At 37.4% G+C, this 23,637-nt stretch overlaps 4 protein-coding genes across 5 annotated transcripts; 3 read left to right on the top strand and 1 right to left on the bottom strand.

Moving 5' to 3' along the window:
- Nucleotides 1–5,936: 5,936 nt before the first annotated feature.
- On the top strand, nucleotides 5,937–12,614 carry LOC145913312 (4-galactosyl-N-acetylglucosaminide 3-alpha-L-fucosyltransferase FUT6-like). 2 transcript variants are annotated; one of them, XM_083000925.1, is made up of 8 exons: nucleotides 5,940–7,221; nucleotides 8,396–8,554; nucleotides 9,125–9,323; nucleotides 10,084–10,269; nucleotides 10,576–10,657; nucleotides 11,060–11,241; nucleotides 11,456–11,698; nucleotides 12,033–12,614. In XM_083000925.1, exons 1-8 carry the CDS (start codon nucleotides 7,005–7,007, stop codon nucleotides 12,247–12,249), a joined length of 1,485 nt encoding a protein of 494 aa, XP_082857051.1. In that variant the 5' UTR covers nucleotides 5,940–7,004; the 3' UTR covers nucleotides 12,250–12,614. The 2 variants fall into 2 exon arrangements, with proteins under 2 accessions (XP_082857052.1, XP_082857051.1); XM_083000926.1 differs by lacking the exon at nucleotides 8,396–8,554 and having other exon boundaries at nucleotides 5,937–7,221.
- Nucleotides 12,615–13,346: 732 nt separating this feature from the next.
- On the top strand, nucleotides 13,347–14,462 carry LOC145914357 (Golgi to ER traffic protein 4 homolog A-like). The gene has a single exon (XM_083002179.1). The coding sequence runs from the start codon at nucleotides 13,520–13,522 to the stop codon at nucleotides 14,459–14,461; it is 942 nt and encodes a 313-aa protein (XP_082858305.1). The 5' UTR covers nucleotides 13,347–13,519; the 3' UTR covers nucleotide 14,462.
- A 556-nt stretch (nucleotides 14,463–15,018) lies between these two features.
- On the top strand, nucleotides 15,019–16,950 carry LOC145914359 (calcium load-activated calcium channel-like). The gene is made up of 5 exons (XM_083002180.1): nucleotides 15,019–15,144; nucleotides 15,251–15,328; nucleotides 15,742–15,919; nucleotides 16,216–16,360; nucleotides 16,671–16,950. The coding sequence occupies exons 1-5, from the start codon at nucleotides 15,084–15,086 to the stop codon at nucleotides 16,764–16,766; spliced, it is 558 nt and encodes a 185-aa protein (XP_082858306.1). The 5' UTR covers nucleotides 15,019–15,083; the 3' UTR covers nucleotides 16,767–16,950.
- Nucleotides 16,951–17,140: 190 nt separating this feature from the next.
- On the bottom strand, nucleotides 17,141–22,564 carry LOC145914356 (FAD-dependent oxidoreductase domain-containing protein 1-like). Its single transcript, XM_083002178.1, has 11 exons — nucleotides 22,340–22,564; nucleotides 21,818–21,963; nucleotides 21,448–21,561; nucleotides 21,161–21,276; nucleotides 20,474–20,621; nucleotides 19,670–19,825; nucleotides 19,234–19,377; nucleotides 18,738–18,893; nucleotides 18,317–18,421; nucleotides 18,042–18,148; nucleotides 17,141–17,673 (listed from the first exon to the last, which is right to left on the bottom strand). The coding sequence occupies exons 1-11, from the start codon at nucleotides 22,551–22,553 to the stop codon at nucleotides 17,529–17,531; spliced, it is 1,551 nt and encodes a 516-aa protein (XP_082858304.1). The 5' UTR covers nucleotides 22,554–22,564; the 3' UTR covers nucleotides 17,141–17,528.
- Between the last annotated feature and the right edge of the window lie 1,073 nt (nucleotides 22,565–23,637).

The raw sequence follows: 23,637 nt of genomic DNA, 5'->3' as shown, positions 1-23,637 counted from the left end.
AAACACCAAAATTTTATAACATTATCGAGTTTCATTGCTAATGTCCAAACCTATCGACTAATCAACTGAAGTAACCAGTGACACTTTTTGCTCATTTAGTAACAGTTCAAAATTGATGAGTTTCGGAACCCGTACCCTGTTTGGGATTCTAATAGTGGATAGATTAACGAAGGTTGATGCCCGTGTGATGGTTTCAGAAGACAAAAGCCGTTAGAGGTCAACCGCAGTACTTTAGTATTGTTTTTTTTTGTTCTATTAGTGTTATATTGTGGATAATTACTGATAAGTAACTGATTCAGTCAAGATTAAATGATTTTTCTTGCACTATAATAGACTTCAAGGAATGTTACTGGTGAGGTGGGTTTACAATATGCAGTTTTGTCAAGCTTCAAAATAAGATTAAAACATTTTGGCATAAAAAGCACCGAAGCAGGTACAATTAAAATATTGGTCAAGCGCTCAACCCAGATACCAAGAAAAACCTGTTCGGGATTCGTGGCCGGGATATCCCGGGTGTTATGTGGTCTTTTGCCGCATCGGTTTTGGAAACCAGGTTATTGTTGGCAACTCAGGTTGTCATAATACTTGTAGGGCTATTGGGGCGCTTGGCCGAAGCTGTGAATCGCAGGTAAAGTCATGCTTTGTACGTTAGCGGCTGTAAGTAAACTGACTATAAAGGTTAGCGTAGCATTTCACCTGGATTACTTTTAACATTTCTGTTTATTATAGGCTTAGTAAGCGTGAAAACTGATTTTTCACATGCAGACATTTAACAAAAAGTTCTAAAATAACATGTAAATTTTTGCTTCACTAGGAACTTGAAGTTATACAAACAGCCGTGATTCACAGAATCTATACAACATTGAATCATTTTTATCACCTGGCTCTATTCCTTTAAACCGAACATTAATAAAAACGTTGATTTTTTTGCTAATATGCTTTCAATTGCCTGGCGTCATTTGTGCATTCGTTACCAAAACCTGCAACGTATTCAGGGGAAAATATCTCTTGCACAAAAACTCGTTTTCACGTTTTGCATTAATGCGTATTTGGATCTTGTTTAACTCAATGTGTTAATACCTGGCATTAAAGTGTTAAAACTACAACAAAGTCTAGTTCATAAGTTTGTCAGCCATGCGAGGCTGTAGTTATATATGTGTAATATAAGCTCGGCAATTTCTCTTGGCGCGGGTCAATTTTTTATATAGGAGATTAGTGATTATCGAAAACGAAATATGATAAACCGGGAAAGTCATCTTCCAGTTGTTCACTATTTGAATATAAGGCTTTGTTTTGTTGCGAAAGTGTTTTTAAATCACACCATATCCCAATCTACATAAAAACGCTAGGATATTACAAGAAATACGGACTTCACTTGGCAACAATAATTGACTAGAGAACCAACAGCACTTTTGCTCCTTTAATAATAAGAGAAAATGAATGAATTTCAGAACTCTTTCGTATCCGTGACGTCTGCTCGATTTGTGCTTTGGTTTTTCAAATATCTTTTATGTGCCTGGTCCTAAAGATTCTACACAAGCATTTTTATTCCCATTACAATCCTCCTTGCAAATTTGTTGGGAACATTTTTTCTTTTAATTTTTATTGACGTTCGTCGCGAAAGATTTTACTTTCTCGGGAAAAATGCTGTATACTATGCTGGGGCGATGACGTCATCTGTTGTTGCAACGTCACGTCCCGATGGGTTTTCCTCGGAATGCTGTCACAAAAAGAACGTTTTTTACAGTAAAGCAAATGCCCAGCTTAGATTTAGTCATTATCACGAAATTACAAGCCGAAACTAAGTCAGCTGTGTGGAAACCAACGGTCGAATGCATTTGACGAACCGAACTAAACGGTTTTAATATGATGGAATACTCAATCTATCACTTGAACATCCGAATCACAATAACCTCTGCATCGATTACAATTAAGAAGCAATTTGATTGACGGATGGAGTGGTTTTGGACGATGTCATAGAGAATAATACATAGTGCATGCGACTTACAAACACAACAATAACCGTAAAAAAGGGTTTTAAATCTTGGCTTTATCAGGAATATATATTTCGCCCCATGAGCAGTTCCTTCCAAAAAAGAATGGGTTATTCTCTACTGTTGTTGTTTTTCAGACGTTTTTTTAAAAATCGTTTTATTGTGTTTACTGTAAGGAACTGAAGATGCCCACTGGGCGAAATATATATTCCTGATAAATAGCAAGGCTGATCCTGTAATAAAAAGCTACAGCCTTTTTGTGTGATTACGAAAGTTACAGTGGTCGCTAGGCTTGCATCTGTCGTTTTGGTCAGATCCCAATATTTAAATGTTTAATGTCAGATTTTAAATCTTTGTTTAAAGAACTTCTTTGTTTAAAGAACTTCTTACTGTTTCTGGCTCAGCATGATTCCCATTCTGTTGATAACTGGCTGGAAACCCCGAGAAAGTGGGATCATATTGAGAATATGTAACATGACAGAGGCAGAAAAAAATCAAAACAACATGTGTCCACATTCTTAAAAAACAACTCTGATTTTTCTGCAAGTTGCAACGCAAATGAGACACAAACAACTTTTTCCTATGCAAAATTACGAACACAAGGTAATTTTTTGAAAATATTTTCTTGCAATTGGTCGGTGCGACTGTCTGATTGAATCACTAACACCAAAACTAAATACCTGACGTGTCCGTTTGGTGGTAAATGTTTTTTTTTACTTTCAAAACAGGAAGTTTCCATTGTTGTCTGCGCGCAAACTCAGCAGCTTCCCCAACAGCTGGTTATCATTGAATTTGTAACCGCGTGTTGCAGCAAGCGATGCCAGCCCGCCAAAAAACAATGCTGCAACAACTATGTACACGTACCACAAAGTAGTAATCTGTGTGCCTGTTAGTGTAAAAGCTAGTGCAGTGCCACAGTCAACAGCTGCTGAGACCACCCCAGGTCGAAACAGTGTGTATACCCTGTCTGTGGCCTCTCAACGTATACGATTTGCACAAAAACCGAATCTTCATTCCAAAGTTTAATTTTATTTAAGTAGAAGACTTAGGAACATAACTGACGGTTTTGTTAATATTCAATACAAACAAAATAGTCAATGAAATTGTCGTGATAAAAACAAAGGGTAAAAAACAAATTAAATGCACTGCGCACGATAAAAAAAAATATATTATAAAATACACGGCGACCAAGGGAGGTTTTTATGACAAAAAAAGTCGTAATGGCACAGAGGATGTATCTGCATTTAACAGGGGCTGAAATGTTTAGATGTAAATTGTTTTCAAAAAAGAGAGGCGCCGTTTTCCTTCAATCTGTCCAAGGATTGTTGGATTTTTAAAGTCGACCTTGTGCGTTGGATTAACCACAAGATGTTGACAAACACCCGAAGAAGGGCTCGTCTTGTGCTCCTTGAGTCTCGTGGCAAGGTTTCGTCTTGACTGGCCAATATATGTTTAACCACAGGAACACGTGATACGGTATACAACGTTAGATCGTTCCAGCGTTGGTTCCCGGTCCTTCAGAGGAAGCAAGGCGTAGGCGTGTTTTGCCGTGTGGGCGACACCACCGCGAATTTCCATTTATAACTGTTTTGAAGCAAGGTCGAGATAAGGAAGACGCATAAGCAGGTGTTGCTGGGGTTGCTTTGTCGTCTCTTTAACCTGGGATTGAGTGTGACGCGTTTGCAGGAATGTCAAAACGCAACGATAAAAGCCATCGGGTAGGCATTGCGTCGCAGGGTAGTCTTTATTGCCTGAAATTCCTCGTGCACGAGTTTAAATGAGTTACATATGTTATATGCACGGTGTACTAAGGCATCGACAATGTTGCACTTGTAGTTGAGATGGGGGAATCGTCTCTAATTTAAATAGAGGCCGGGTGTGTGTTGTTTTTTCTAAGGTTGTTGTTTCGAAAAAGCTCCCCTTCTTGCAAATGCGTACATCTAGAAATGAAATAGAGTAGTTACATTTTATCGTTTGGGTAAACTTAATTCCTGTGTGATTATATTGATTTAAAAAGAGTTAAAATGTGGGCTCATCGCAAAATGATAAAAACAGATCGTCAACATACCTGAGAGGACGTCGGGCTTGAGGTGTGATTTGGTACGGGCCAAGGCTGTGTCAACTATAGGTAGTTCATAAAGACGTCAGCCGTTAGAGGCGATATCGGTGAGCCCATTCCAACAACATCGACTTGCCTGTACAACTTGTCGTTGAACCGGAAGGTTGTGTGGCAGACTCACCATGACAAAAGTTTCTTTAATTGATCCTTATTGAGACCTTGAAAGTCAGTTACGACAGCAGAGAAAACTTTGTCCAGGATTAGTTGAATCGTGAAAGTTACCGGGATGTTGATGAATACAGACTGGTTACATCAAAAGTTGCCATTGTCTGATTCCCTAAGGTTTGTTTCTTTATTTGAGAAAGAAACGAAATGTGTCATTGATGACAGTTCGATGGTCTCGAGTGAACGACAAGTTGTCTGACAACCACTTTGCGCATTGGTGGTTAAAGGACCCAATGGAAGAAAGTAACGGTCAAAGGGGCACTTTGTGTACTTTCGGGAGGTCGTATAGATTGGGGTTCGACATGAGGTTGGAAACATCTTCCTGGGAGTTTCGTCGTCCAGCGAGTTGCTGCGTTTGAGGCTCCGAAGAAAAGTTTGGAATTTGGCCAGGTAAAAATGATGTCATGGACCTTACAGCTTCTGAATTTGCTGGTTTACTATAGGGTGTGTTGCATTTTGGACAAGTAAGATGATTTTTCCAATGTGACAACACTATTCCCTTTGGCAGGTTTGCATATATTTCTCATTTGGAGAAAAAACACAGTGTATGATTCTGAATGCAGCGTTCTACCCCCTAGAGCAGTGATTCCCAACCTTTTTGTGGTTGCGTACCACACAGAGGTAAAACAATTTCGACGCGTACCACCAAGTTGAGTGTTATAAAGTAACCTAGGGGTTGAAGTAACAAACATATTGAGATCACTTTATGAACGAGCTCGCGTACCACCTGGAATGCCGTCGCGTACCACCGGTTGGGAAACATTGCCCTAGAGCGGCTTTATTTCTTTAACGCCTCCCTTTGGTAACGGTCCTGTGGCGGTTACAGCTAGCTAACTAAACACTGCAACACGATAAAAACATAATACGTATAAATTATAGCTTGCTTATTTTAACTGAAAGTTGCGCCACGAATAAACGGTTGGTGACGACACATATGAGTCATCAAAAAAAGTGTTTTTATGACGCAATACTTTTTGTGACGTAACAGTAACATGCGGATTTTTCAGATATTATAGCTTGCGCCCCCCATGAGAAATGGTTGACGTTTCCAATTTCCTGACGCAACGTCGTTTCCTCCCGTGCGCCATATGACGTCATCGAACTTAGTGCCTGGCGCGATCACGTGGAACGAAAAGCGGTTCCAATACCGGCGTAATAAGTCCACCCTCCGAGAGGATGTTTTAGCGGTTGTTGAAACGTATAAAGTCCATGCATAGCTTGTTGTCAAAATGCTTGCAATGATTTCTGTGTGCCGTGGCCAACGACCTATGGTTGAACACAAGCCAAGGTATTCCTATGGGACAGTGTGACACATTGGTGACTCACAACAGTGACGTGTGACGGTTGTTACACAACTTCCGGGGAATGATGAATTATTTATAGTATTTCATTTGTATTGATTTGGATTGTGGGTAAACGACACCCGTATGTTAGACTTCCGCTGGCTGCAGCATTAATGGATTTTGTTAAGCATCGTTACGATAAGTTATGTTGCTTTTTCGAGGTTCTTCAATTATGTTGTGTTACAATATAAACACAAATAAAGTCGGCAGTGCATATAAGTTTGCGAATACAATGCAGGAAGCTTGGTAAAACCTGTAACCACTGGACTGTGAAAAACTGTCTGTCGGTTGTCAGGAAAAGAATGGCAGTTTCGCATGGGTAGATCGTTTGAACGTACAAACACATCTTGCTCGGTAGAATATTCGGTAAGGTGTTTTAGGGTGCCGAAGTGCCGGTTTCAAAAAGCAGAGTAACCTTGACCTTCACTTTTGGCAATGAAAGATGCCGTATTACTATTCATCATGATACCTGGTGATCAAAATCTATTTTCAGTTTTAATTCGGTTTTCTGAGTAAGTCAGACAAGCTTTTTTGTTGTTTTGAGTGCATCTGAGTGCCAAGAAAAACTGAAACTTATTTTTACTTTCTTGTGACAGCAAACGCTGAAGTGGTCGAGTGCAGTGACGTAGCCAGGCCAAAATGTTTGGTGGGAGTCAAATCTTAGATGGGTTCGAAGAGAGTTAAAGTTTTTGGTTCAAAACATTGCTTTACGAAGCAGAATGATTTGGCGCGCTTAACGGCGGGACGCCTTTGGCCTAGCTACGCCATTGGTTAAGTAAATCCGTGCCAGTCATAAGCAAAACGCACCTTTTTGCATCAGTGTTGTTGCTGGCCAGACAAAGTGCGTGGCCTTTTTTGCACAAGACGATTCGGTTGATTGCTTGGTTTCAGAACGCGCGGTATGGTGAGGAGCCTGGCCATAATGTGGACATTTCAAAACAACGTGTTGCTTTAGAAGAACGTGATTATGCCAGCATCATGCACATATTTCCATTCCATTGATGCCCGTCAATATATACATGAATGCAATGTGAGTTAGTAGCTCGTTCATAGCACTGATGATGAGCACAGTCGTGTTCGAAACTTCTGCTTAAGAATGGTTATCAGCATATCAGCTTTGGCTTTCGTATCCAAAGTAACGTGATTTTTTTGTGAAATCGTAGAACCGCATCCATGCGAAAACAAGAGGTATTATAGAGAAAAGCTTTTCTGTTCTTTTTTTTCGTCTGACGAAATGGTTTGCGTCTGCGGCCCTAAACCAAGTTAGTTTATTCACAACTGTGCCACAAGGTGGGTTCGAAAAAGCGTTTGTAAGTTGAACCGCTTTTGTAACCTGATCAGACAGTCGTTAAACCGAGGTTTACTTGAGTCGAATGAATTCCAATGAAAGGTTCGCTTTGCACAGCCTATTGCTATTCAGACGAATCGAACCCACCGTTTTTTGTATCTGATTGTGCAGACGTTGCTATGAAGGAACGTAGATACAGGATAGTAGTTTTGTCGTTAGTTACCTTCGGCATCACTTACTTGTTCATTCTTTACTCTAATGGAAGCGTACAAGACAGGAACACGGCTCCTTTAAACGAAGTGCTGCCTTCCAGTAAGTCTTATATTTTATTGTGTCATATGTTTTGTTTAGTTTGGGAAGTATAAGATGGTGGGTGTATGTTATGAAAGCTATAGTTATAGAAAAGGAAATTTCTGTTACGATACAATCGAATAGTCGAAATCTAATGCCCTACATAGGTCGTATAGGTTTCGACCAATCCCAGATTCACAAACCCAAATCGCTTTGTCGATGGGGTTGACGTCTAGTATATCCAGTGACTGCCCATGCGTAAAACACGTACAGTTGAGCGTTGGAACTTATGGGAAGCACAAAATGAAGGAGTTGAGAAAAAAGAAGAACTGACAAAACTCTCTACAATTCTTTTTTTAGGACAAGACGTATTCGGTTGTCGATTGTACTTAGTTGTACTGTTATTGCTGCCAAGCATATTACAATTTAAAATAGATTGATGCTTTGGCATAAAATTAACGTACTGTATTCTTTCGACGTTTCGTCTGTCATAGCGCCAGATTTCATCAGGTTTGATGAAACGTTTTATGCCAAAGGAGTATTCAATTTCAATCGCACTTAGTTGTATAAGCGCGGCACTAAACGAATAAACACAGTTCTAACATAAAATGGAAATATATTTTGCCACAGACATAGCATACAATTGAAATGAGGGTCTCTTGGACAATTATGCGCTGCCAACAGATCGTACTGGGCCTGCATCCAGGAGCCTAAAATTCATTTCGTAATAGGCAACACTCCAACATTTTAATTTTCTGTTTCGTTATGGCACATTTCAAACTCATGGCCCAGTTTTGGAACGCAACCATCAAAATATCATACATTCAAAACCAACCAAAGCTACGGACACACAGTTGTCATTGCCAAGCTATGGGTGGTTTATTAGAGTCAACAAATTTCATTCTTAGTCGATAAATTAAAGGGTGGTGCAGACGTGTGATACTTTTTCTGTGTAGCATTTTTTTAACTGTATACTGTCCTGTATACTAACAACGTTATGGTGCCGAATATGGTGACTGACACTTTCCATGGCAGCAAATCATTGAAACAGAAATTTTAACCACAAATGCTGGTCGAGGGTTGCTTGGATATCATATGTTCAAATACAAAGATGATGTCATTTTTGTCGACACGATTGCTAGATTATGCGTAGATACGTTATTTTGTGTAGATACGTTATTTTCATTCACTATAGACGAAGAGGTAACCGTCGTCCAGCCAATTCCCACCACACAGAAAAGCAACTGGAATTTTTTACAAACTAAAGCACAATCTCGAGAGAAAAATGTGGGCAACGAATCACGTTCGTTCGTTGCAAAAATCTTGCAAAGAAACAAGGCGAAAAACGTCAAAGGTTGTCCATGCTTGGGACGCTTTGTGATCACCATGAATGACGCACGGCAAAACACATAAACATGCATACGTTATTAGTAATATTGCTGACAAGCGTATACTTGTGCATGTTCATTAAACATCTGCATGTCTGCCTTTTTATATGTAGTCTTCTCCACTATTATTTTTTGTAGCACATGTTGTTTTGTCTAAATATTACAGACAATATATGGTTCATTAAAATAGTTGCAAAAAAAAATTACGTGGTAAACGTATATCATAAATGTTTGTAGGGTGGATAAAACGTATGTTTCACACTTATTTAGAATATCGTCATCATAACCGTACTAATAAGTATGACTTAACTCTACTGACTTGACAAACTGCATCTCCTTCTGCTGTCATACGAGTACAGCAATTTCTTCCTTCATTTACGTTTCCAATTGGCCCAACACAGCTAACCAAAAGACTGAACCAAAAAATACACTAATACCACGGAATATATGTGGCCTTGCATGTTTTCAGCACTGTATGTAGCAGCATGTCTCGACTGCAGTCGGTAGCGAAAATCTCAATTTTTCACTTTTATCAGCTGTCAAACGAAAGCCGATCATCCTACTGTGGATACCACCCGCTACTCCCATAGATTGGACGATACCTGAGACAGCCACATGTGGAGGCGGATGCATAGTCACCAAAAATCGAAGCTTGTACACACAAAGCGACGCTGTTGTGTTCTTTATGAAAGGTTTGGCGTTGAACGTTCTTCCAAATCCGAGGACACATTCTAGGTATGTTGTTGTTCTGGGGGCAAGTTTGTTTTCACTTGACTGTATTTCATCTGTATACAGAGACCGCTTAGCTTTATTACGCGCTACTGTCATTTTTGATATCTAAAAAAGAATTACGAAACAAAATGAAACGTTCTGCGGAATATGAATTTAGTGAAAAAGGTTCAGAAAATGCTGCTAATAAGCGGACAGTCCTTGTTCCCAAACACCAGTGTGAAAAACGTTGTGATTATGCTCAAGTAAGGCTGGAGCTCGTCCATAATAATTCAATTTGTCCTGCGTTGAGAGCCGATATTTATTTTGCTGGCCAAGTGTTTTAGCTCGGGTTGTTGGATTATGGGAGTTTTTGGTTAAAGCATGCAAAATATGGCGAATTTACAGCAATTTACACCAGTGTTTCTCAACCTCCGACACGCGTTCCCTTTTTAACCATTACTCAATAAATAAATCTTTTCATTATATTTATTTTTTCTTTTGCAAAGTGAAGAGTTTTTGCATTATTAAATTTTTACTTTCTATTGATATGTTAATTTTTGGCTAAAATTTGACCAAGTTATCTGCCTTAAAAGTTATTGGGCAACTTCACCGGATCGCAAGTGCAAAGAGGTTGAGAACCATTGATTCACACGACGCACCAAGAATGAAAGTCAATGTTGAAAAGTCAACCACATAAAAATGAAAGTCAACCACATAATTGTTAATTTGAACGTTTTTTCGAGCAGTAATTTCTGTCAGCATGTTGTTTTTCGTCTTATTGCAGAGAAAGAAAAGTGTACACTTGGTGGTGTGAGGAGAGCCCTTGGACGGTCCGAAATTTTTACAGAAAATCTATCAAAGAATACAACAATTACTTCAACTGGACAATGCACTACAAGCCGCACTCAGACGTCCTGGCGACACTGATGCCACATACCGCCCGGGATTGGCTTCTCCATCGTGTTGGAAGGTTGGCTTCCATTTCGTGTTTGTTGAACTTTATTGAGGACACAGGCAGAAGTTGTTTGTGCATTTTTGGGGGGCATTTTTGGAGGCATGGGTCAACTTGTTTTTTTTTGGAAACGTATAGTTTTTTCCAGTTACGCTATCCATTTCTAAAGCAATTTGGCAGTTTTCTGTCAAAGTAATTCACAAATTGTCACAACTATCTATTCTCACCCCTATGGAAAGTAGTCACAGAAAAACATTTAAGATAATTAAATGTGAACAGTAAGAAGAGTTTTGCGTGTATTGACAATTCTTTCTTTTGCATCAGAGGCGACGAAGCTACAATAAAAACACCAGTACCCGGTTTTAGTCAAGAGGAATTCGATGAGGCTTTTGACAAACTTATGAAGGTAATTGGCCCATTCAGCTTTTCTGTTGTAGCCTACCTTTACTTCGGAATTGGACATAGCGCGACACTCAAACTGTTCAGTGTTTACAATGAATAACTTTTTGTTTTGATATCAGTTTAAAGAACTAGGGTTTTTTCAAAACATCCTGGATAGCCGGGGATCACTTGTGTAGAATCACATCTAAGCAGTGGTGTTTTTAATCAGTTTTCACTATCCTGAGTTCCGCATTTAGGAACCGGTTCTAAGAACTTTGTTGCTGGATAAATTCCAAAAAGACTCCGAGCAAACGTTTTTTTTTTGTCTGCGCCAATAACTCTTATCTGGTAATTCCAAACTTTGCGAATAGAATGTGTAATTGGAACTTTTGTAAGGCACAACTGCTTAGAAGGAATGCTTTTTAAGGTGAAAACGAAGTCGGCGGTGGCGGTCATCACAGACTGTGAATTTACGAAAGGGGCGAAACTGAGGATGACGTTCGTGAAAGAGATTGAACGTCACTACAACGTGGACCAGTTCGGGGCTTGTAACCACAGACCTCTAGTTGGAACCAACTCGGTTTTTCACAACCACCTCAGACAATATAAGTAAGCAATATGGAACCAGCAGTTACCGAAGTAGCTTCGAAACCTCTGCTCAATGAGAAGCATTTGGCATTCATATTCAGATTAATATGGAACCAGTAATAAGAATTATGTTAGCTGCAGACATTTGGTATATGATAAATAATAGAAGTTAAGGACGAGATGCTGGGAACCTCCTCTCATATATACTAAAATTTAATTGCAATACCTCTTCCAGATTTCATTTCGCTTTCGAAAACACCCTCGGCTGCAATGATTACGTCACAGAGAAGTTTTGGACCAATTCGCTATACGCCGGTTGTGTTCCAGTGGTCTGGGGGCCCACCAAAGCCAATATGGAACGTTTGGCCCCGCCGAATTCCTTCATACATGCTGAGGACTTCAATTACGACGCGAAACTCTTGGCCGCTTATTTAAGAGAAGTTGAAAACGACGATACGAAATACAAGCAATATTTTAGGTAATGATTGCCATTAAGAGTGCAAGAGTTTGTGACCCTATAGCGGCTTGCTTCGGTTTCATTGTTATTGTGGGCAGGAAAGACTTGTTTTTGCCAACCTGTAAGGCTTTACTTTAAAGGTGATCGTTATTTGGCTTATTTACCACGTCAAGTTTACAAACATTTTGATTTGACTATAATTGTTGCCATATAAGATCATATAAAAAACTAGTTAGAGGATATTAGAACTACTGAATTTATTGACAATGTCCATTATAGGCTATATTTGTTCATTCTTTCAATTTTAACCTTACATTATTTTAAAGACAAAACACACTTTTTTGTTTTACTGTAGTTGGTGGAAAGGCCCGAATTTCTTTCCATTGTTAAAACTGAGGGAGCCCAAGGACGAAAGGGACAAGATGCCAGAACAATATTTAGCTTACCAAGTCAGCGCCCACTGTCACTTATGCAAGAAACTCAGCGACGGTGACCATTTGCACCAGACTAAGATCGTTGCCGACTTACACAAAGATTTTTTTGGTGGAGAATCCCGTAAGTGTTACACGTGAAGTCTGTCTCTAATATAAACATGCAGAAGTGAAGAAACGGTTTAGGCGACCAAAGTACATCGCACCAGGGAACAATCCACTGAGAAATATACGAGACAACGTCAGCATTTCGTTTTCCACGGTTTCTTCTTTTCTATGCAGTGCTACATGTCCATATACTCTCTTTAGCCATATACCATACACGGTCAAGTTGCGCGTATCACGCATTTTCTGTGCTTCATGTAATGTCTTTTTTATTTTGTGAAATCAATTACGTCACCATTTTTATATCCTTGTGTTTCTATGAGACGTTTCTACATTTTATTTGTGGGGTGTTATTTAAAACGTCCACATAAATAATAATGACAATAAATTACTTGTGTTTACGAGCCGCATAAGGGACAAAATCGCAACCATGTGAGGTCACTATAGCGCTAATATCATCACAACGAAAAAATTATGGTGAACGCGATTATCATAACTTGTAAGTAACTAAACAATCCGCCAAGGTCGAGCATACCAACACAAATAGGTTCGACATGAGACTTGTGTTCTAACAATCCCAATTAGTTAAACGAGCAATCCGTTTTACTAACCAGAGTTAACAAGGTTTGACGGTCGATGTGGGCAAAAATGTAAATGCAAATGTGAAAATCAACCCGCGCTCTGGTCGTATGGGAGGATCTCTCAATTTTTCAGTTCATAAATAACAAGCGAACAAGGACTAATAAAAATGTGTTACAATCCATGCACACAAATGTCACAATTCTGTTGAGTCTTTGCAGTTTACAACTACGAACGTTTTCAGAGGATTCTGGTATGATCTCTATGCATAAGCGTGTCCCAAAAGCAAAATGTTTGTGAGTCAATGGCGCTCAAGTAACCCCTATCTCGCATGAGCGAATATTATACTAGTTTATCTTGATTTTGTGCAGTCGTCAGAATTGCTAAACAGCTACATTATAGGGCTTATATATATTAATAATTTGAGAGTAATAAATCTTTCAAGTTTTGCTTTTTTAAGCGAATCCTTATTACTTGCCATTGGTCATGTGAAATGGAGAAAATCTTTCAACCGTGGAATCACCAACGTCTTCTTTAGACCGTTGCTTGTCCAACGAAGATTCGGGAAAGTTTGTTTGTTTCAGTTCCCTTTTGGTTGTTTACTCCGAATACACGGAGTTGTTACCCGATATTTGACATAGTATCTCGTTAACCTTATACACTTGCAATGTCAAACCGATGATTTGTGTTTGCTAACGTATCAGCATAGTTCTTTACTGGAAGAAAGATGAGCGGCGTGAAAAGAATCGAAGAAAAGCTTAAAAGCAGTAAAGCAAGTGGAAATTTCTACGAAACTCACCAACTGTACACTACCCTATACTACCGCTACAACTCAAAGAAATGTTTTGAGCAGGCAAGAGAACTTGTTAGCAGTGGCGCACTTTATCTTTTTGAAAAAAATCAGCCAGGGAGCGCTGCACATTTAAGTCTTCTATACATTGAATCATTAGAGAAACATGTCACAGAAATTGCGGAATCAGACCTTGATACGATACGTAAGATACAAGAACGTATGCCTAGTTCGTTAAGTGAACTGGAGGTGTTTACGTCACGAGTTGTTGTCTGGTCTGCAGCTTGCAACAACTCGCCAAAGACTGGGAACAGGCAGGTGCGCCTTATTTTTGCCATAAACTATTGGGAAAGAAAGATGTATGATGAAGCAAGGCAGCATTTCCTGTATGCCGATGACGGAAAAAAGTTTGGCACAATGTTGCAAGAATTTTCCTATGAACACGGTCTTCCTGGGGAAGCAGACCTTTTCATCGCTCAAGCAATACTGCAGCTTTTGTGTGTAAAATCTGAGCAAGTTGCCCAGGACTGTTTTCGAACTTATGTCAACCACCACCCCCATGAGTTGACTGGGCCACCTTTCCAATATCCACTGATTAATTTTGTGTTTTTTCTCCTTATGGCAGTTAAGAGTGGAAAAATTGTTGTCTTTGAGATTCTCTGTGATAAATACCAAGTGGTGCTACAGAGAGATCTGTTATATATTGAGTATTTAGAAAAAATTGGACAGAACTATTTTGGGGTCAAAGTAAAGAAGGGAGGTAAAGTGGGACTTTTGGAGAGTTTGATGCAAAGTTTATTTGACGAGAAAAATGAGGATACAACTGGTGATTCTCAGCCTGCTCCCAGTTCATCGATGACTGTAGAAGACTTGGATTAAACTGTGCTTCCATTATTACATGTTTTGCGCAAACAATATTTCTTCCACAGTAATTTCTAAAACATATCACTAGTAGTTAGCATACAACTGTAAAATTTTTTTATTTTTAAGATGGCATAGATTGCCTCTTGTGACATTTTTTCTCAATGGCTAATTTGGTAAATGTGTGTGGGATCTGACTAAAAGTTATGCTTTTGCCTGTTCTTGGCCATTCAATTGATATGTTCTGAGTGGCCAGTCTGCAGAATATGGCAGTTCCCGACAAGATCTTGGGCGCATAAGACTAAATCATTTTATGTGCACGACCGCTAAACCTGCGTGCAACAGAAACGATAAAACGTCTTTGGTGCTTTCTGTTTGTTGTTTTATGTTCAGTCATTATCATGCCGAATAAAATTTGGCGTGCAAACAAAAAAAGTTGAAGAAAATCTTGAGCTGCCATACTCTGCACACTGGCTAAGTGGTGTTCGGTTGTCACGTAGAAAACTTCTATCGTACAATTTTTCTTTGTTGTAAAATGAGAGTTACTTTTGGCGTAATTTCCATTTAATATTTGAGTGACCGTTAGAATTCAATTTTATATCTGCAGTTGTTTAGATTAGGACTCACAACGTTATCAACAATGTTGGGTGACAGTTTATTGATAGTTTTTATATCTGTAGTAACTGCACTCTTGGCAGAAGGTAAGAAGTTGCTCAATACCAATGTAAATAGTTTTTTTTATGTTGACAAAGTTATTGGTGGTTTGTGGTATTTACTTGTCATGGTTTAAAATGACATTTTTATTAGGTTTGACTTATCTGATGGTGTACAGAACAGAAAAGTTTCAGAAGCTGAAGCAAGAAGTTGATAAGCAAAGCAAAAAATGTAAGTTTGTCAGAACGTTTAAACTTTGACAAATGTCAAAATCTAGCTCTCAAAGAATTTATCCTGTGAAAAAAATAACTTCAAATGACCATAAGATAAATAGTTGTGCTTGTGCATTATTGATAGAAACATAATTGAATTGTGCTTGGTATCCAAGGATGCTACCAGCTCGGGTTAAACCCAATTCATATATATATGTGCAAAAAAGCAATAAAATTCATTGAGAGATGCAGACAGGGTGTGTACACACACTGTTTCGACCTGTAAGGTTTCATCAGCGCAGCTGTTGACTGTGGCACTGCGCTAGCTTTTACACTAGCGGGCACACTAATTTCCACTTTGTGGTACCTTTCGGTCAACGTCGAACCATTGGGAACCAAACAAATATAAATCTTTGTTTTACGAAATTTCAGTGGAGAAGCGTAAAGAGGCCATTGGGGATGCCTCGGCCAACAAAAATGTCAAGCGTCGCCTGAATATCGAAGAGGAGAAGTTAAAGAGTAATAGTCAAAATTTAAATGCTGTTAGGATGAAGTCCATGATGGCAATAGGATTTTGTTTTACTGCTCTTCTTGGGACCTTGAGTTCAGTGTAAGTGTCTTGTTTTGCAAACTTTAACTGAAATATAGTTTTGCAGCCAAATGCAATCAAAATCCTAATTGCACATAAAAAGAGTGTTAACATGCACAGTATTTCACCAATGGGTTTATACAAAAAGAGGAAGCATGCCCCAAATACTCATTGTATATCAAGCATGTTAAAATAAACCTTTTGTGTTAAAATGTAATAGGAAAAACTTTTTGTAAACATGTTTCTTGTGCTTTGCTGTTTCAACAGAAAGATTGTAGACATGTGACTGTATTTTATACAAATTATTTGTTTTTCAGGTTCGAGGGTAAAGTTGTGGCAAAGTTACCTTTTGTTCCTATTAGCCTACTTCAAGGCATTTCTCATCGGGGTTTGCTGGGCACTGATTTTACTGATTGCTCTTTCATATTTTTGTATATCCTAAGCACAATGTCTATTAGACAGGTAAGTGAGTGACATTTGCAAAAAAATTGCTACTCGTAGCACAATATTCATGTGCTTTGCTGTAGTAAAAAAGAACAGAATATTTTCTTGGTACTTGGCCTAAACGTAGAGGCTGTTTTTCATCTATTAAAAACTGTTTTTCTTAATTTTGCGTTCATGCTAAAGAAATCTATTTCAATTGTAAATTTTCTAGGACTGAAGTGAGCAAACATAGCATATAAACAACATACCCTTATCTTACATTTTTAACAAAAACCATTCCTTGTGACGCCTTGAAAACATTCAACATCGCACATATTCTTGTTTTTAGAATATTCAGAAACTACTTGGATTTGCGCCGTCAAGAGCTGCAGCCAAACAAAGTGGGGGTGGATTGTTTCAACCGCCACAACAAGCCACTAAATAATTTGTGCAATAAAAAAACGATCATTAATTCACCTTGCAAATCATCGATTTTTTGCTGCCATACAACTGCGGGTTGCTCTATTTTTCTTTACAGCTGCTGCATATGTGTTTTGTCGTGGTTTACTTAACATCTATCCAAAAACATATGTTTTACCGGAATAATACATTTATTTTGAAAATGTAAAGATGTTTATTTCTAATGTTGCCCAGGTTACTTCTCAACAGGAATTTTAAAATCACCACTTTTTTTAAGTGTTAAACATTTTGCTCATTAAGTACATTACCCCCCAGTTAAACATGTAAGTCTTCAAACATTATGCTGCAGTCAGTTGCCTGTTGGCAATTCTAAGTAGTCGACCTTACTGATAAACCAAATTGTTGCATAGTTATTGTTTATTGGTGCGTGCATTTGAAGTGAAGCACAAATTAAAACAAACAGTGTGATCACCAATGCACGAACTAAAAACACAACAAAATGTTTTAGTACGCATCGAATTAGCTTTGGTACGATTTTTTAGTATGCTTGTAAAAGGTTAGCTTGTGTTAGATTTTAATTAAGGCATCACTGTTTGTGTAGAGATAATGTAAAATGTGTGGAAAACTAAAAAAATTTAAAAATATTACACGCAAAAGGTCACAACAGTGACAATTACAGTTGGAAATGGAAATTAAGTAAATTTTTAATAATCACCAGAAATCAGCTTTCCAAATTATACCCCCCACCATATCAATACCACATTCTTTACAAACATAATTAAAATTTTTATATGCAATTGATTTCCAACATTGGTTGATTATTCAATATTCGTGAGAAGCTCATCGGCGCAACTTCTGGTTGTGGGTTGTTGTTTATGATCATTTCAGCGAGCATGTCTGATGCTCCATATGCTTGCTGAATCCCATGACCACTGAAATGATATTTACAGAATTAACTTTCGAAATCATGTTTGTGAAAGTATTAGAAATGTTGTGAAAAATAAATCACAATCAATTTACTCATAGAAGCAAAATACACATTTTTTTCTCATTTCTAAATAAAAACAATCCCTATTAGACTGAACTGACAGTGCAGGAACTGTAATTGAGGCTTGCTTAATTTTTTTAGCGTATGTAATGTACAATAATAAAATAATGTTTCATCTACAAACGGTCAACCTGCACATAACAAAACCTCACAAATTTCTTTATAAGATGAAGAAAGCACCTCCAATTGTTTTAACATATAAGATGATCAGTTAAGTGCAAACAACAACACAGATATTTTCTGAAACCTTACCTGAATCCTGTAAGGAACCACAAGTTAGGGTAAAGGTTGTGTTGTCCGATGATTCCGTTTTCATCAAATGTGTTAAAATCATAATACCCAGCCCATGCTGACGTCAACTGAAAATAAAAAATGATGCATTTTTGTGTTTTTTTTTCTTTTTTTTTGGGGGGGAGGGCAGCATGGAAACGAACATTACAGAAAATGGGAGCACACCAAATTTTTTTAGGGCACCAACCAGTGAAAACCGACTACATACACCACAAAAATATGACACTCCAACTGACCTTAAGGTTTTCAAATGCTGGTATTCTGTGTGCAAGTTTGGGCCAAATATATTCATCGAAAAATTTGTAATCGACTTCAAGATCTGAGGTGTCGGGCTCATCCGCCTAAACATGATTTGGCCACAGTTACATGTGTATAACTAACCCTTTTTTCTTTACCTATAATTAAATATTCACCCTTTTTTCTTTACCCATTACACAATAATTTCAGAACAAAATGCAGGACTTTTGGCAGCAAATTTAAAGGAAGCAAAACAGTTTGGAAGCTCAACCAACAGAAATCTTTTGTCTGCTACTTATTAATTTGTTTTTAAACAACTTAAAATCAGGGTATCAATATTATGACCTGGCGCTTTCCACCTAGTGGGAATAAATTAGCAACAAAACGACCTAGGAAACACGACAAGAAATACACACTAACCTCGCAGGTTGGGGAAGCCCCACATATGTATTTTCCTCCTAATCCCTCGCGACGAATGTAAACCCCTGTAGGATCGATAAGGAAAGGACAGTCAAACATGGGGCCATCGGGACAGTGGACAACATAAACATATCGTTTTCGGCGCTCCACTGGTAGCTGAAAAATAGTCAAATCTCAAATTCAAAAATAAAAACTTCCATATTTTATTTTTTGCTTGTTTCTGCCCTTGGGTAATTAACCTTGGGAACGGCAGATGCGTAAAACACAAAATTAATTGATAAACTTAGGATTAAGTGTAGAATACTTTCATCTCTTCTATGTTTTTTTTTCTGCTAATATTATTGTTAAATATTTATGCAGAAATACTTAAACATTTAGCAACAAATTTTTGTTTGGCATTCACAGCTTGCTGTTTAAGTTAAATATTGGGCAAATGTTTTCAGCAAATCTGAAAAGGAAATCCTAAAAAATTGATATGCAACAGCAAGCTAACCACCTTGTGCTTCAAAAGTGGATGGGCTTTAGGATCATCCAACCCGATCCCACAAAGCTCTGCCACCTTTCCGGATTGAGGACCGGCGCAATTAATGATTTGTGATGATTTAATAAACACTGGCTTGTCATGTTCTGGATGTTTGACCTACAGTAAAAAATAATGAAGTTTTATTGATTTATATTACATTTGTTTTGTTTCTGGTAATTTTTAAAGTTTTTTTAAAAAGTTTTTGTTTGTTAAAACTATGATAGTGCATTTCTGATTTTCAGCTACAAAATGATCAAACTATAGTGTTTTTATGATTGATATTAATTAAATAAAATGATCAGTGATACAAAACAATAATTTTCCAATATTTATTTTTGTTGCAAACTTTTTTGAGACTTACGTATTATTCAAAGCATTGTAAAAAGTACACAGGCAGTTAATTTCTTACATAGACTCCTATAGGCTTGTCATCAGGGTGAAGCACACTACCATCACTTGAAAAAACTGTGAGACGCTTCTCTGGGTGATCCTTGTCAAAAATCTGTTTTTTAAAGCCAACCACCTCAGCTTTAAGATTCTGGACTCCAAGGGTTTGGTTTTTATTCTGTAGTGAAACCACATTCGTTTTGCTTTTAACAACAACTTTTTAGCATTTTACATTGATGTGTAATGGCTGTACATGCCACTAGGTTAGTTTCGCAAACAAGCATCAACTACATGATTTTGTTCACAGGCTTCTCAGTGGGGCGATCTTGCCTTGTTATGCGATAGCATGGCATTACTTCTGCGATGTATGATTTTGTGTTGTTATTTTGTTTTGAAAATTAAGGAAACTATAAATATAACAGCATAAAACGCAGTAATACAAAAATGAACAATGGTCAGTGATAGATTTTTGTTCTATGTTCGGTCAAATTGCACCACCTATTTAATTTCATAATTTGCTACAATGTGCAACTTTTAACAGGCAATTGTTAAGCAATAAATCATGTTTTTGGCAAATTTTTATGTGATTTGTTTGTCAGGAGGAAAATTTCCACACTGAATATGCTAATTTAAAATAATCAATCAAATTTGCCAAATCTTACACATAGACCCAAACAAATTTCAATAAGCTTTAAAAATATAGGTTGACTTTATACAAACAATTGGCAACATTTCTACAACAGCACACAAAACCACTGCTTATACTGAACAGAAAATATGCAATTCTGTCTAGTAATCCCCTGAGTCAGGATTTATAATTTCAAACCTTAAAATGTTGATGTAACAGGCATGGATCAAACCATCCTTCATCTTCAAGTCCATACGTTGCCATTTCTATTCCTTCAACGTTTAACCATGGGAACATTTCCTTCAGTTGGTCTTGGGTCATTAACATGATCTTTGCTCCCGCATCTCTACAACAAAATAAGTAAATGTACTGCTATTTTTTGCTGCCAGACATACTAATTAATCAGAATTGTTCCACTGGCACTTGGTAGACGAAACGTCGGTTTTAAATAAACACTTCAGAAACTTGAGTGCCAGAAGAACAATTCTGATTAAAATAAGTAAAATAGCTTTTACAATTGAAAGTTTGGGGATGGTAAAATGGCTGGTTATCTTTATGCCTGCAAAAGACAGATTATTTACAATTTAGGATTTTTAATTTGATGTTTAGTTTTTTTTTTATGGTTATATCGGTGCCTGTATATGTCATTTTCTGTTTCATGTTTATTGTTCATGAGCACAGTGACTTTTTGCGCGAAGAAAAAGAATTTTACAACAGTGTAAATGTTTGAGTTTTATAAGATACATTATGTTACATGCTATAAGGTAAGTTTTTACAAAAAAAAATCCTAATTATCAAACCATTTTGACAAATAAAATGCAAAAGTTTTATCTGTAATATTCTCTTTTCACTTATAAATGATATTAAAATGCTGTTATAAAATACATTTGAACTTGATAATTTTTCATTAGCTGTTGTGCTCCTTCTGGTGTTGCTAACATCAAGTACCCTTGTCTCTGAAACTGCACGTCTGGGGTTGGGTTGTCAACTGTACTCAAGTGCTGCAAAAAAAGTTTGTCTGTTACATAAAGGTTTTCTAATAAGGTTTGGTATTTCTTTTTCTTTGATAACAAAATTAACCTTTTAGACAAAATTGGAGTTTATTTTCAGAAAATCAAAATATCATAACACCAACTGACAAAAGCAAAAATTGGTGACAAAGAGTACTTTACCAAATCAAGCGTGTTTAAAAATTGAGCTGTCATCCTCGACAGCGCAATATTAGATGGGTGGGAGAACTGGGCACGAATTCCTCCAGCTGAAAGTGCTGTAGCAGACGTTGACATCTACGAAAATAACACATAAAATAATAACTACAAAGAACTATAAAATGGACAGAAAGAGTTACTTCACGAAATTAAATTTGTCTGATAAATGAGATAAGTCTCATATGAATCCCAATTAAGGCTATTTAAATACCAAAATGTTGAAGTATAAATGTTGTTTTTAGCCAGAAGGGACTATTTGAACAACCAATATCCCTGTTGGCACAAATAACAAGTCGTTGATTTTTTTTCTGTCGAAAAATAACACTATACGTACGGTTGGATCCATTTCACAAATAACTGTTTTTGAATACTCCTTTTTAGCTTTAAGAGCCGAGACCCGTTCAATTTTTTTCCATAGACTGTATGCCAATGCCTGGCCCATTATCCCGCCGCCAATAATAAAGAAATCACATTGATTGCCTGACCACAAAAGAAAGGGTTCAACTTCTAGCATATATACAGTGGGAAAATACAAAGTGAAGCACTTAGTAATCTGCAACAAGCTTTTGTTTGGATTTTCAGAGGCTGAGGTTCCCAGAGGATTTTATTCGGCAAACGTTGATGGTGTGGATTTTATGCCCATCAACGTTTACGGATGTTAATGTTTCTGTTAAATTTTTGGCCACAATTGTTAAAATCAGGAGTTTGAGTATATATTCATGTCAAATTTAATCACACTGCTTCATCAAAAGAAATTGAAAATTACTGTTGATAAATGCTGTGTTTATACCTTACATGCCTATTACTTTACAAATACAATAATACATTGCAATGTTGATAAACCATGTATTTATACCTTGCGGCAAAAGAATAGGGCCATCTTTTCGGTCACTCCATATGTCGTAAGCCTCATTGTCTTTAAAATTTGACCAATACTTACTCGCACCACGGAATGTTGTTGTTATGACCCTGTGCTTAGGGGTGTGCGCGTGTGCAAAAACAACTGGACGAACAGAGTCATATAGACTTCTTCCCAAGCGTACGCTTGCATTCAGCGCAACTAATTTCATTCCAAAAGCGATAGTCTGCAATGTAGTTGAAAATGATTTGAAACATGAACAAACTTTTATGAAACGCCAAGCTAAGTACTCGAAAAGTCATTAAAACAGCACAAGATTTCTGGAAACACACAAAACAAACAGAACGCATGACTGATTATGACGTAGCCCAAATTGGGGGAGGCACCCGCACACATGCATGTCTTCTGATTTCCATGTGTGGTTTCAAATTACTGGGTCCTAAAAAAATTGTTCTTTTGTCTTCTAATCTAAAGTATCTGCGGCACCACAAGAATCAAATGTTTTAATTAAATGCTGTAACAGTAATAAGTTGCAATATCTCACTTTTAAAACAACTGAATTTACTGAGGGGCTCTGATCGAGGTTTTCAAAATATGCGCAAGTGGTTTTGTTAAATTATGCTCAAATAGAGGTTTCACACCTACCTAATGCTAATCAGTAATACCAGATCATGGTGGATTAAATAAGCTACATAGGGGACGCAATACTAAGACAAGTTTCAGACATTTTGCTCTGACCTTTTAAGTCTGCAGGGGGTCTGATCTGTTTCGAGACGAGGCGGGGTCCAAGTGTAGGCCTAATAAGTCTGATCTATTTATTTGTCTAAAGAATTACAATTACAGAAGCAGGGAGATAATTGCTGCGACCACAAGACAAAGGAAACGAAAATATAGCTCACGTTGAAAGATGTAACAAAAGCGCAATTACTGACGAAGGCATCAGAAACTGGGTGTTGCAGTGAAGCGAAGAACTAAAAGCGATTTCGAAAAACTGAATTCAAGCAAAATATTTAATTAATTTCGATTATGACAAGTCGTATTCTCTACACCACTTATCTTAAAGTCGGAGCAAGATACAAAAATTACTTTGATTTTGGTGATTCGGATATTTATGATTCAAGGACTTAGAACAATTAACATCTGGGAAATCCCCATTTACGCAAGTCATCATTATCAAAATGTTTCTCAAAAATTTTAATTAGGTACAACACAAATTAAACGACATTATACTTGCCATCAAGATGTAGAAAAATAATTATAAATATGAAAACGAGGTTTAGCTTGTACAAATATTA

The sequence above is a fragment of the Ascidia mentula genome, chromosome 9 (assembly GCF_947561715.1).
Source record: "Ascidia mentula chromosome 9, kaAscMent1.1, whole genome shotgun sequence".
Taxonomy (NCBI): domain Eukaryota; kingdom Metazoa; phylum Chordata; class Ascidiacea; order Phlebobranchia; family Ascidiidae; genus Ascidia; species Ascidia mentula.
The sequence above is the reverse complement of the archived record's forward strand: the minus strand, read 5'-3'. Positions and strand labels throughout refer to the sequence as shown.